General features: G+C 39.6%; 1 protein-coding gene across 1 annotated transcript; it reads left to right on the top strand.

Moving 5' to 3' along the window:
- Positions 1–1,134: 1,134 nt before the first annotated feature.
- On the top strand, positions 1,135–2,890 carry LOC140798414 (AT-hook motif nuclear-localized protein 16-like). The gene has a single exon (XM_073152227.1). The coding sequence runs from the start codon at positions 1,709–1,711 to the stop codon at positions 2,618–2,620; it is 912 nt and encodes a 303-aa protein (XP_073008328.1). The 5' UTR covers positions 1,135–1,708; the 3' UTR covers positions 2,621–2,890.
- Positions 2,891–15,140: the final 12,250 nt, after the last annotated feature.

Here is a 15,140-nt window from a genome sequence, read left to right as displayed (position 1 = left end):
GAATTCTTTTTTATAACCTTGCCATTTATAATTTTGTCTCATAAGAGAAGGCTTTAAATGTCAATCTGTTTAATTATCATTTAAGCCAATTAATCTTCTTATGAGTTATGATTCGTTTATTACACAAGTTACATATTTTGCCCTTTCAGTAAATATTATCTATTCGAGTAGACTAAAGTTAATTCTGCCCAAACCTATATAATTAAGCCTACACTATCGCGACACCTACTTGTAGATTTGAGTAAAAACAGCTGTTAGTTTGACTAACAATCCTTACCAGTTGACTTGAATTCATTAATTACCCTTCATTGAAAGTGTATTAAGCATCACCATGTGATGTACATGCCTACCTTAAATAATACTTTTTCAGTTCTTGATTCAATTGAATAAGAACCGGCAATCTGACACGACTTTTAAAATTAATGACTTCTTTTTCGAAATTGGAATTAAAATCGGGCGTCATACTAGAAGTAGCTCGGCAGAATCAAATATATATATATATATATATATATATATATATATATATATATATATATATATATATATATGGATCACAAAAATGATCAAAATATAATGTGTTAATTGCAAAACTTTGATAAAAGAAAAAAAAAAGAAAGAGAGAAAAAAAAAGAAATCCAACGTGGAAGCTCGTTGGCTGTAAGGATAGGGACAACGATCGGTCATCAACTCCTATTAGTACAGTAAACTATTCCCTATCGCGCGATGGGTACGGCGAGAGAGAGCTCACCACTACCAACCCCACCATCCCCACGAAAAGCCAGCCTGTCTCTGTCTCTCTGAGCTCCTCTCTCTTCTTTCTCTCTCTTTATCTCTATCTCATGGTTGGACCGTATTAACTGGCACAAACGCAGCAACAGTTGGGATAGATTCATTTCCGCATGACCAAGAGACAGCCAGACTTTTTCCCTCTCCCTAAAGGGCTTGGAAAGGAGGGCTCAACAACACACAAACCTTTGTACTTGTAGCTTGTTGCTTTTCAAAGGAGGATACATTGATAGATAGATGCCTAGAGAGAGAGAGAAGGGACTGAGTTCGACAGGACTTAATTGTAAACCAAATCCTAAAACATTCCAACAACTAACTCGTCACCCTATGGATGGCTCCTTGTTGTTAGAGTCCCCTTCTAAACTCTAGCTAACAGCCACAGAACAGAGGCAGGGAGTGCTTGCAATTATTGGTGGGGTTGGGTAGGGTCAAGTAGTGGATAAAAGAAGAGAGAGAGAGAGAGAGAGAGAGAGAGAGAGAGAGAGAGAGGTGTTAGATGCTGGGAATCAGATGAGAAGTTGGTGGATGACAAGAGAAATGCTCCCCCCATGTTGCTCCTATCATTGTTTCTGGTGAGGGTTAGCAGTGGTTAATTAGTGCTTGGGATGGTGCTTCTGCTCATTCTAAACAATTAGAAAAGGGAGGGGGGGCAGAGCGCCGTCTTTCTTTTCCCTTCTCCTTTTCCACCAATCTTCCCCCTCTCTCTCTCTCTCTCTCTCTCTCTCTCTCTCTCTCTCTCGGTCAATGGAGGTCTTTTCCTCTTGTTGTTGCCTTCTCCTCTTCCTTTAGCTCTAGATCACTTTGGTTTTCTTAGCAGCACTGTTCCATTTCCTAGGTTTCCTACCAACTTGCGCTTAATTTCTATGTGGATGAATTAGAAAAAGGAAACCAAGAGCTAGGGCAAAGTAAGGAAAGATCTAAGATGGATCAAGTAACAGCATCCTCACATGGAAACCATCTCCCCCCTTCTTTCCTCACCCGAGACTTCCACCACCAACTCCAGCAACAACAACTACAACAACAACAGCAGCAGCAGCAGCAACAGCCCAAATTGGAGGACGACCACCTCAGTCGCAGCGGGGGCAAGCGAGACCGCGACGAGAATAACAACAACAACAACAACAGCGGCAGCAGCAATAACAGCGGGGACGGCGGTGGCCCAGATGGTGATATGACGCGTCGTCCCCGGGGCCGGCCTGCAGGATCCAAGAACAAGCCGAAGCCCCCGATAATCATCACCCAGGACAGCGCCAACGCCCTCCGCACCCACGTGATGGAGATCGCTGGCGGGTGCGACATCGCCGAGAGCGTGGCGACCTTCGCCAGGCGCAGGCAGCGCGGCATCTGCGTCCTCAGCGGCACCGGCAACGTCACCAACGTCACCCTCCGACAGCCCGCCTCGCAGGGAGCGGTGGTTACCCTCCACGGCCGCTTCGAGATCCTCTCCCTTGCAGGGTCTTTCCTCCCGCCGCCCGCGCCACCCGCAGCAACTGGTCTTGCGATTTACTTAGCAGGCGGGCAAGGGCAAGTCGTCGGAGGGAGCGTCGTCGGAGCGTTGATCGCGGCCGGACCGGTCGTCATAATGGCGGCGTCGTTCGCGAATGCGGCGTACGAGAGATTGCCATTAGAGGAGGATGAATCTGTTCCACTTCAAGGACAACTCGGATCTCCCGGAATGGTAGGTCAGTCACCACAGCAACAGCCGCCGCAGCTCATGCCGGACCCGAGCGCGCCACTCTTCCACGGCCTGCCGCCGAATCTTCTCAATAACGTTCAGTTGCCGTCGGAAACTTACAGTTGGGCATCCGGCGGGGGTGGCCGGCAGCCCTACTGATCTCGATTCCGCAATATTCTCAGTGCTAGAATTTTTCAATTCCGATTCCGCACTCTGCTATAGTGATGAAAATCTGCACATGATTTCATGTGGAGAATCGATCGATCTGGTTAGTTGGGAAACTGAGGGTTAATTTCTTGTTCTTCTATGTTTTACTCTTCCTTTTTGCCCCCTTATCTTGCTTGACTTATTTCTTGTCCTATAACTGATAGATTCGAGGTGACTTGTACAAGTTTATTTATGAATCTTTGGTAGATTTGCTTTCGTTAATTGCTTCATCTCCAGCTTTACCTTCAACTTTTTCGATCTGCTAGTCCTCTTCTAGGATATTTTGTGTTACAGTATGTCGCCGCGCTGTTTGATAGAAACCCCGAACATAGAAGAGAGAAGGGAAGAAGGCAAGATTGAATGAAACTAGAAAGAGGGAAGAGAGAGAAGGAAATCAATGCACTTAATCAAGGCTATTGCTATCAGGTCTTGGATGCGATGTATTAGTTAGAGCTGCTTGGATTTCATCACCAACTCTCAACGGAACAGTGTACCAAACGGTTCGTGCACTAGATCTTCCTTATCCAAATTGATCATAATACCTGCAAGATTTTACCATATTTAGTAACTCCCATGATAGCATCAAATTTATTAACCCATCTCATAATATTGCATTTTTAACGAGACAAGAGTCATGCTAGACAGATTTGATTAGCTTTTATTTTGATTTTCTGATCTTTATTAGTTCTACTTTGGATATTTTCTACAATTTATTCAATCCTTTGGGAAGTTTGGGAAATACTGATCATGAAAAGTTATTGACCAAATGAGATTCTGAATGTGAACTGTCCTGCACGTGTATATTGCTCGAGCTCCTTTTCGAGGCAAACAGGAACATTTAAAAGGCAAGACAGATGTTAAAGTTCTCCAGAGAGAGAGAGAGAGAGATGAGGGAGAGGTGTCTTCCCACTCTTCTTGCTTGAGTTCATTCTTGGGATTCCTACAATGCATCTATCTTCTCTTTTATTGCACCCATCTCCTCTCCATGTTTTGTCTCCAGTCAACTTGATCAAAGCTCAATCTTTACTGAAGTCTGTTACTTCTTTCCTCCAATCAATTGACCTGGAGATCAATTATGATGGGCTGAAGTTGTCTGCTTATTTTTTGAGAGATGGAAAATCATTTAAGTATCATTTGGTTAGTTAATTGCATGAAAATGGGAACAATGAACGAGTGAGGGTTTTCCTTTCTCACTTATATTTAAAAACTATCTGTATAGAAGTAATGCCCTCCTCAAACCCCGCTTAGGTAGGAGACTTGTGCACTGAGACACTCTTGTAATGATTGTCTTGGATAAGTTACTTCTTATATAACATACTGCTAGAAGAGAATAGTTTGAAAAGCTGCAGGATGGCATTCCAATATAAGGGTTTATCATAAGTTTTGGTATCTGAGAAATTTATCCATTTGCTCACAAAAAGACATTCAAATAAGAAAATGGTAATGAATCTCTATTTCTCGGAATTAATCAGCAACATGGAGAAAGATTGTATTTGTGAAACCAAGGCCATCTAAACATATGTGACCAACTTGAGGCTGTATTGTTGATAGCCAACATTCCAATTAATTCAACTAGTGACCATTAGTTTAGGTTGTTTTGCAGTTCAAGATAAAAATTAGTGAATATAAGAGAGTTTGTTCGTGTAATTATAGGATCCAACCTTTTCTAAAATATTTATATTGATCTTTGTTGATAAAACATATGAAGTATAACTCTACAAAACTTATAAAAGAATAGGAAATCCTTATATTTGGTCATCATTAGAAGATTCTATTCAAGTTGATAATTCTATTATCATGAAAGATGTATTCTGAAAGATGAAAGTTTATAACTCATAGTTAAGATGTCCTCTTGGGTGAGTCATTTTCATGAAAAAAGAAGTCTTTTAGGAGGCAATGCTCATATAATGAAATTGCGTGGTTGATTGTTCTGAATTGGCATATTCAAAAAGAAGATGAGAATACGAGATATATACCAAATTCAATCAAACATTTCAGAACTATTGATTACATATAAGACGGATATATAACAATTTGTCTGATTGCAATTAATTGGTAAGAGAAATGATGTTCAAGTGGAATATACAGCAAAAATGGAAATCCATAAAGATTTTATTAGAAGAAAGGGAAAAAGGATATCTTGGCCTTTAGTGCAATATTGCTAGAAGTGATTTATGCAGCATAAACCATGGGACATCAAACTACGTTTTAATTAGGGTAAATCAAGTGTAGCGATCATTTCCACTTCATAATAATACTAGTTTGTCACATTTGTATTCATAATTTTTTGTTGTGCCAATTATCAAATATCTTATATGATTTCAGGATAAGAGTGTCTTACCCAATGTTGGGCTTACCAATGAAAATGTTTCTACAGGATAATTAGTTGGGTTTGCTTGCGTTCGTTGATTTTAAACAACATTGATTTTGTCTTAAGTTGGGAATCATGATTATGATAATCACGATTACTTTGAAAACACAACCTTATCATCTCGTGAAAAGCAAAGCTTTTGTGGAGAGGTTACACGAATTAATATGGAAATTAGCAGGAAATAGCCAACCTTATCCAGATAGCACATATTGAATTATGTTATGGAAGGCAGAATTCAACCAAATCATAATTTGCAACAATCAGGATGTTAGAAAAGAAAAGAAAATTTGCTTATAGCAAATTAAGAAGGATTCACTCATATTATTGTGTATAGTTCACATGCTGAAGTGCTTGGAAACACTCATTATGGATCTACAATTCTTCAATAAGCATATCGAGTTAATATTATAGAACTATAAGACTTGGCCCTATTTTAAGGTCCTTCTAATTTGAAAAAGTTTATTCTCTAGAATAACGTAGATTCATTTACAGCCCTGTTCTACGAGGAATATGGTTGATGTAAATTTTTCTACGATGAACTACATTATGTTGGAATATAACAAAGTGCAACTAGAATAATAGAAATAGATGTGTAAAGAGAATCCAAGAGACGGTGAAGAGTGATGTGAGAAGTGACAAAAAAAAAGACGGTGTAACAGCCACCTCCAAATACACGTGCCCCTCATGTGAGTAGAACTCATGTGATTTTCTCGTGTCCTATTAGTCAATATTTGTACATAATATATAGGATAAAACTCAATATTTTTACAAGTAAAATAAGTTAAACAGAGTCTAATTTACCACAGGCCGTAGCAAGCCCTAAAATACATATCTATATACCTCAACAAGACAAATTCCCGCGTAGGGCTACAATCCATATAACTTATTTTACAATACTAAAACCAATAAAGAAAATATAATCAGATCTTCACTAGCTCCTCCATAGACTCGGGGCCATCTACTAATCTGAAAAATGATTTCACTAAAACATGATGAGTATAAAACCCAACAAGTATACATTTCTACAGTCTAAAAATATGATAGAGAAGGATGTCACATGATATATATATGTATGCCAACATGATCATAGTAATATGTCCATGCAACATATTCATATTAATAGTTCACATGTATTAATAAAAGAATATATGATATGCATCATTTAAATTATCAAATCATTTATATCTAGCTCACACTGAGCCACAACCATAATTATCATAATATGCTCAAAGAGCTATCCACCACATAATAAATATAGGCTCACACATTATCTCAAATATCAAGGAGGATAGACATCTAGCAGTAATGCCGCCCATACATGCCTAACGACATTGCGTATGATTGATTATCTATGGCTAGCAGGCTGAGGACTCCAGTCATAAAACTCAAGTCGTAAGTCCATATCATCCAACATAACAAAATCATCGCATATAGTAGAATCATCGCTCACAACGAAAATAAGAGTACACTACTTGTAGATGCCCTAACCCTATGTCATCAGGTACCACTAGGTCTACGACCCATATCTCTCAATCATAATTTCAAATCAATTAGTGTCTAACCTCTATACTCGGCAGTGTTATGCCTACTTAAATCGATACATACAATGCTTGATAGTCTCCTCCTAACCTCACGATCTTAAGAATTTGGGTTGATCTTCAGATTGTTGCACTCTGATTATTCCTAAACCTATCAAGTGGTATCAGAACGAGGCTAACCTTAGACATATCATTGATGACGATGACTTGAGCGATGACTTCTAGAAGGAAAACGAAAGATCTAAATGTAATAGAGGAGAGTGCAAACATTGAAACACTAAGGCGTGAAGCACAGAGAGCGAATATTTTTACGGAAAGTCCAATGACTACGAAAGGCCTAGTGTCCGCATTAATGGCTGCCTTGGCACTGACCAACATGATCTTAGAAAGGTTGGTGAAGGCCAGTGACGAGAATAAGGAAGACCATCGTGCCACTCGTGAAGCAATTCATGGATTGATGCTGGAATGCAGGGAGACCTCAACACATCGGCGTCAAACATCGGGTTTGGTTAACTCTATTGACGGACACTTCATCCACCACCACGAGCCGATTCTTCCACACCCCATGGCCCGAGAGGCTCTAGTTATCCCTAGACTAGTGCAACCCGAGGAGAACCCTAGGGCTCGGGTGCGAACTTTACCTAAAGATGATGAGGAGTGGGTGGATATGATGAGGTGAAACACCGGCGTGATTTCATATAGCGAATAAGGGACGCATACCGGCAACAACAACACCCTCCCACGGCTAGACCAGGTCAAGCCTACGATCCTAACAATAATTTCGATGTACGGGGTTGACTGGTACGCCTTGATTTTCTAAAGTTTCAAACTGGCGATCCTCTGGATTGGATATATAGGGCCGAGCAATTTTTTGAGTTCTAAAGAATGCTGGAAGACTCCAAGGTGATGCTAGCAAACTTCTATTTTGAAGGACCATCCCTTTATTGGTATCGGGGCGCCACAAGGAATGGGCGGCTTGGGACATCGGTTGACCTTATAAGGGGCATTGTGAAAAGGTTTAGGGCTGCTAGGTATGAAGATTTTGATGCTCTCCTTACCAAGATGGTACAACAAACTACAGTCATAGCATACCAAGAGAAGTTCGACCGAATTAGTGCACAATGTGATCCACCATGATCGGACGCCTTACTGAAATCTAACTTCTTAGTTGGGCTGCGAAGTGAATTGTGGGCGAATGTTGAAGCCTTGCATCCAAGAACCTTAGAGGAAGCATATGATGATGCCATCATTATGGAGAGGAAGCACTAGGGCTTGAGGAACAAAGGCAAAAACTCATGGTCCATCTAAGAATTGTAACAACCTTACTGGCCAGTTGATGTAATTGGTACTGCGACAACTACTCCAAAGTTGGCTACTAGAAATCTAGTACCGAGAGCTCCACTCCGGCCCTCCAATGATGTGAAGGGGAAATATAGAGCTCCTGTCTAAAATCTCACACCTGCCTAGTGGTAGAACTTTAACAACCCAACCTTAAAAAAATCAAATTAAATTATTGCATGGCACGATGTGGTCGGCCACGCTATGATTGACCTCATGCCATGTAGTGGCGGGAGGGGAGGTTGCCCCGGCGCCCCGCCGCCATCGCTACAGCCTCCCTCCCACTACCTTTCTCTCTTTTATCTCTATCCTCACTCTTTCCCTCTTTTAGTCTCTCTCTCACTCTCAAACTTTCTCTCTTTTCCCTCGTGCCGCCGCCGGCCTGCTGCCATCGGGGTAAGCCTCTCTCTTTCCCTCTCTCTCTCTCTCTCTCTCTCTCTCTCTCTATCTCTCTATCTATCTATCTCTCTTTCTCTTGCCCTTGGGCTCAGGCTCGTCGAAGCCGAGCCGCCGGCGAGAGGCCGACCGCTGGATGGCCACTAGTGGCCGGTGCCCTCCTCGCCGGCCCGGGTCTGCAACCCCCTCCTTCACCTTCTCTCTTTATTCTCTTCCTCTTCTCTTCTTCTTCTTTTTCTTCTTCTTCTTTTTCTTCTTCTTTCTTCTTTCTTCTTATTTCTTCTTTCTTCTTCCTTTCTCCTTTCTTCTCCCTCAGCTCTCCTCCTCCTCTTTCTGCACAGTGTTGGGCTCGGCCTAGCACTGTAGCAGAGCATTGGTGGCATTGTTTATTTATTTATTTATTTGTTTTATTTTAATTTTGTTTATCTATATAGTTAGGTATTGCTTTCTTAATTAATGTAGATAACTTATTTAGACATTAGTTATTTTAATAATAATGTATATTCTTCAACATGATGATTATTAATTATAATTAGTATAATTAATTATTAATTAGGCTATAAACTATTATGCATAAATATAGGTAATACTTATATTTATTTAATTATGTATTTATATTTCTATTAGATTAATAAATAGTGTTGTAAATTATAATTATTAGATTTATGTACTGATATTCATAATATATGCATTTTAAGTAATTTTAACAATTTATTATATACTATCGTGTGTAGAATAAGATACTAGTCTTATTAATTAATTAATTAATTATTTTGCATAAGTAAGTAAATATTATATAACTTCTGATTAATCAAGATAGAGGAAGAATTATAAAATTTATTATAAAATAGATCTTGTCTATATATATATCTTATTTATAATTATTTAGCTTTTATTTTATAAGTACATATTTAGAATATTTTAAATAAAAAGAAACAAACCTTTCTCCTTATGTTATAACTAGCATTTTATGATAATAATATAATTATAGCGTTTGAGTCGTATCTATAACATAGATCTAATTATGTAATAAAAAAATAAAAAGAAGTGATTCTAAACCTAATAAACCTTTATATTTTATTTGAATTAATTCTAATTAGATAAACGACTAATTTCATGCTACTTAAATATTTTCAGATCCTGAAGCCCTTATTTGAGACCACGTAGACCATGTTGATGAGTTGACGTTTAATTAAGGGATATAAAAGATACGTGGTTCGGGTCTTCTAATCAGATGTGAGTAGTCTTATCCCCTAGACGCCTTTCTCAAATTAGGTTATATTATATATTATGTACATGCATGTTTTGACCTCCAGCATGATTTCATGACTTTTATCTAAAGATGATTACAGTCGAGCATATTTTATCATGCATGTAATTAGGCTGATCTTGGATACAAGTATGATAATGATATATAGAGATGATTAGAGATGACTATACTGTTATAATTTTATGTCTAATTGATCTATAGCATGAGTATGCATGTGTCGACTACATAATTGGAGACTGCATTGCATCATTTTTCTCTTGATTCCTATTCCACCTAAATTTCTATTATGCTTTGACTTGTTATTGTACTAGATATATGCATATGATCTGGCATTTAGAAGGAAAGCATGAAATATGATTGATAGGATAGTTGATAGAAAGCGTGAGGATACTCGAGTGGGCGCGAGGTTTAAGGCGTGCTTGGAGTTGATTGATCGCTTAACATAGTCACGATCCTGTTGGCCTTGCGCAGCAGACATTCGGACACATGCCGTTTCGCTAGGGCATATTTGTCAAGTTATCCTCATGAGGTTTCTATCAGCTATGAGTGTAACACCCCCGCCCGGCACGGGCACATGCACACCCACACGCCCACACGCCCACACGACGCACGCGACAGGTCGGGCGGGGCTCGTCACGCATAGATACTCTCCTATGCACATACAATCATGACATCATCAAATACTACCTGCTAACATATCCATGCTCACATAATCCAACACCAAATAAAATATACTATCAACCAAATAAATCTGTTAATATGTGAATATCCAAGTGCATAATAATATACACTAGACAACACCAAATAAAGCAGCATGATGCCATGTATGAGCATATATATATATATATATATGTATCCTCAATGACATATATATGAATGAAATCAATTCTCATGAATGAGCATATTATATCCTCAACCAAAAATATATCACTTGATAAAATTACCATATAACATCACTGAATATAACAACATATCATATATAACAATTATGATCCAATAATACTAGTCACATCAATGATGATGCATGATGTATGCCAACCACTAGATAATCGTACATGTCAGAGCCAGATATAATCCACATATCTCTCACTATCACAGTCATCCGTCTTAACTCTGAATATCATCCACCATGCTAGACTACGGTACCCGGCCCCAAACTCGATACACATCATGTCACAAGCTCAGAGCATACCTTGTCATACACTAAGAGTATCTTTGTAGATAAATCAAACCCTGCCACACGCTAAGGATATCTCTGTAGATAAATCATACCCTGCCATACGCTAAGGGTATCTCAAAAGAAAGTAATCATACTGTCATATATGCTATAAATAAATAAATATAAGTATTACTTATATTTATACCAAATTAATCATTAATTATAAAAATTATCATTAGTAAAATTATATTGAAGAATATATAATACTATTAAAATAGTTAATGTCTAAATAATCTATTTGCACTAATTAAGAAGAAAAATACCTAAATAAATAACATAAATAAAATAAATAAATAATTAATTAAATAAATAAAATATACTATCAGTGCTGGGCCGAGCCCAGCACTATGCAGATAGAAGGAGAAGAAGCCGAGGAAGAAGAAGAAAAAAAAGAAAGGAGAAGAAGAAGAAGAAGAAGAAGAGAAGAGAAGAAGGGAAGGAAGAGGAGGGAGGTGCAGACCTTGGCCGGCGGGGAGGGCACTTGCTACTGCTGGCCAGCCAGCGGCCGGCCTCTCGCCAGTGGCTCGGCTCCAACGAGCCCAAGCTCGGGGCAAGAAAGAGAGAGGGAGAGAGAGAGAGAGAAAGAGAGAGAGATGAAGAAAAGGAAAGAGAGGGGGAATAAGGGATCTCACCGGTGGCGGCGACTTTAGGGGAGGTGGCGGCGGGCCGACATCGGCAACAAGGAGAGGAAGCCGTGCAAAAGAGAGTGGAGTGAGAGAGAGACCGAGAGAGAGATAGATGGAGAGAGAGAGAGATTTAAAGAGAGAGAGAGAGGGGAGGCAGTGGAGGAGGGGTAGCGGCGGCGCTGGGGCCCACCGCAGCCAGCTGGCCACAACCGGTTGGCTGCGGCTGCGGTAGTGGGCGCGTGGTGCCCCCACCACGCAAGCTGCATGAGCAGCTTGCATGGGCATGAGGCCGGCTATAGTGTGGCTGACCACGTCGTGCCCAAATTTTTTTTTGGGGGTTTGGGTTGTTACAATAAGGATGCCCAGTCTGGATGGATGTTGATACCCGAACGGGTGGTGGGGTATGATTATATTTGAGATACTCTTTGAAGGTGGCAGAGTATGCACTAAGCCTTCGGACATAATGTTGAAATCGGGTACCGAGTGTTGACTGTGCATAGTGGTCTAGTATGATGATGGCATACAGAGATGACATTGATGATTGAAATATTGAGAAATGCATATGATTTTATTATTATCTAATTACCTGATTATCAAGTGGTTAATATACATCATATATGGTTGCATTTGATACAATAGCATGGTCATGATCGGCATGCATCATGTGTCATATTTAAATAAGAGAGAGAGAGAGAGAGAGAGAGAGAGTTTTGATGACCTGGTGATCTATTTATTCATTGTCGAGGATTATATACTTTTATCAGTTATGACATGCTATCTACTTTTCTTTATGTATTATTGAGGAACATTCATATACTCATTTATGACATGATATTTTTTCTAATTCATATTATCCAGTACATGATTTACTTTCTGTTTCACATCACTAATTCGGGGTAAGGTCTATTCACTAAGCCTTTTTCTTATGACTCTCTTTATTTATTTTCTAACCCTCTTAGATATGTGGTACGTGATAGCGACTTGAGATATCCTGAGAAGATATTTTAGATTGATGAGGTGAGCTATAGGTACAAGACGGTATAAATGATAGTTTGTATAGAAATTGAGATGTATCGTTGTTTGTTATATTTATACTTTATTGTATCAAATGATAATTTGTATAGTACCTGTCAGATTATAGTCTACTCGTGTATTAATTGTTTAGTTTTATCTTGATGGTTTGTCATGGCATGTGTGGGTCCTGTCAGATTAGGTAGTGGTCTAGTATATATTATTATGGACTTGGATATTCATATGTTAACAGGTTTATTTGATTGTCAGTATAATTTATTTGGTGTTGGATTATGTGAGCATGGATATGTTAGCATGTATTATTTGATGATATCATGATTATATGTGCACAAGAGTGTATCTGTGCATGATGGGCCCCACCCGACCTGTCGCATGCGTTGCGCGTGCCATGTGGGAATGTGGTTGTGAACGTGTCTGTGCCGGGCGGGGGCATTACAAGAACGGAGGGCAAAAGGCCTATGCTTCAGATGCAATGAACGTTTTACACCTAGTCATCGGTGTGCTAAACCGACGGGGAGCGTCATGTTGATTGATGCTCAAGATGATCCAGAGGAGGAATTGGCCGAGGAAGAGGTTATGGAAGAGCTTCTTGAGTAGGCCTCAGAGACGTTTGAAGAAAAGGATATCCAAGCCAAAATTTCAATGCACGCCTACTCTGGAACCGCTGCACCAAAGACGCTTCAGGTAGATAGGTTGGTCAAGAAGCACTAAGTACACATAACTTCAAAGATGAGAGCTTGCTGAGGAGGATTGGGTTGGATGTGGAGCCGACCAATGCATTTGAGGTAGCAATTAGTGATGGAACTAAATTGAAAGCTAATAGTTTGTGTCGCCAAGTGGAAATTTGGGTCCAAGGACATGAATTGATTATTGATTTGTATTCACTTACCTTGCAGGGTGCTGATCTTGTCCTGGATACTCAGTGATTACAAAGTCTAGGATCGGTGACGTTCGATTTTCATGATATGTGGATAACATTTAGGAGAAATGATAAGGTGGTGCGACTAAATGGGGGTGAAAACATAATCTAACCCCACATTGCAACCTATGGCAGGGCTACCACGGCCAAGGGAGTTAGCCTATCTCTTTTCGATGTCTCCATAAAAAACGGAGCCTCTATTAAGCTTGGGTAAACCCCAAGAATTGTTACAATTGCTATCTGAATTCTCTATGTTGTTTAAAGAGCCACAAGGACTGTCGTTGTGCATAAATTTAGACCACAAGATAGCTATTGTACTAGGAGCTGAGCTAGCTAATCTACGACCATATCAGCATCCTCATATACAAAAAGAAGAGATAACAAAGATGGTTGCCGAGATGCTTGAACAAGGAATCATTCAACCCAGCAATAGTGCTTACTCTTCACCGATTTTGCTTGTGCTCAAGAAGGATGGTTCATGGCATTTTTGCGTCGACTACCGAGCACTCAACGCCATAACTGTCAAGGACCGGTACCCAATACTAGTGATAGAAGAGTTATTGCATGAATTGACAGGGGCTTCTTATTTCAGCAAACTAGACCTTAGAGCTGGATATCACCAAATCCGAGTTCATCCCGAAGACGTGCACAAAATAGCTTTTCGAACTCATGATGATCATTATGAGTTTTGAGTCATGCCCTTCGGATTGACCAATGCCCCGACAATATTTTAAAGCTTAATGAATGACATATTCAGGCCACTCTTGCGCCAATATGTGTTGGTGTTCTTTGCCGATATTTTGGTATATAGTAGAAGTTTTGAAGATCATTTGAAATATTTACATGAAGTGCTAAAGCTGCTTGAAGAAAACTCCTTGAAAGTTAAGATGTCTAAATGTTTGGGGTGTGAGAAGAAAGTGGAATATTTAGGGCATATCATTTCAGTAGAAGGTGTAGCAGCTGATCCAAGCAAGCTTAAGAGTATATGACCGATTGGCCGATTCCAAGGAATGTTCGTGAACTGCGTGGGTTCCTTGGGTTAATAGGTTACTACCGTAGATTTGTTGCTGGGTATGGTAAAATTGCAGCACCACTCACTGCCCTTTTGAGGAAGGATTCCTTTGTGTGGAGCGACAAGGGGACGGTGGCTTTTGAGGAATTAAAATCTACTATGAGGTGACACATTTGGAGTGGCAATAGGCGCTGTCCTAATGCAAGGGGGCAGACCTATAGCATTCTTGAGTAAAGCTTTGTTCGGTAGATCACAACTCTCAACTTATGAGAAAGAGATATTGGCGATTATTCACGTCGTGTCAAAGTGGAGGCCATATTTGGTGGGACATCACTTCATCATCTAGACTGACCAAAAGAGTTTGTCATACTTTATGAGTTAGTGGATACACACACCAGCATAGCAGCAGTGGGTGACAGCTTTTGGGGTATAACTATGAGATACAATACAAAAAGGGAGCAGAGAATCGAGTGACGGATACTTTTTCACGCTAGCTAATTGGAGCTGAATTGGTGGCTTTTTGTTATGCTCTGATACCAATTATTAGAGCTCTGATACCAATGATAGGCTCTAATACCAAATTGATAGGACCTAGAACCAAAAGATCGGCTACGGAACAATTCCTTAAGATTTGAATTTATTACAGGAAGTGGTCCATGAAATTGTGGGAAAATATTCGTTAGATATTCTCCGGTAGTAAGAAAATTACGAAACTAATTGTGTTAGATCCATAACTTCCTAATCTACAACT

Source organism: Typha latifolia, chromosome 12, assembly GCF_019914945.1.
Source record: "Typha latifolia isolate L0001 chromosome 12, TyphaL0001v2, whole genome shotgun sequence".
Classification (NCBI taxonomy): Eukaryota; Viridiplantae; Streptophyta; class Magnoliopsida; order Poales; family Typhaceae; genus Typha; species Typha latifolia.
This window is presented reverse-complemented; position numbering and strand designations above follow the sequence as displayed.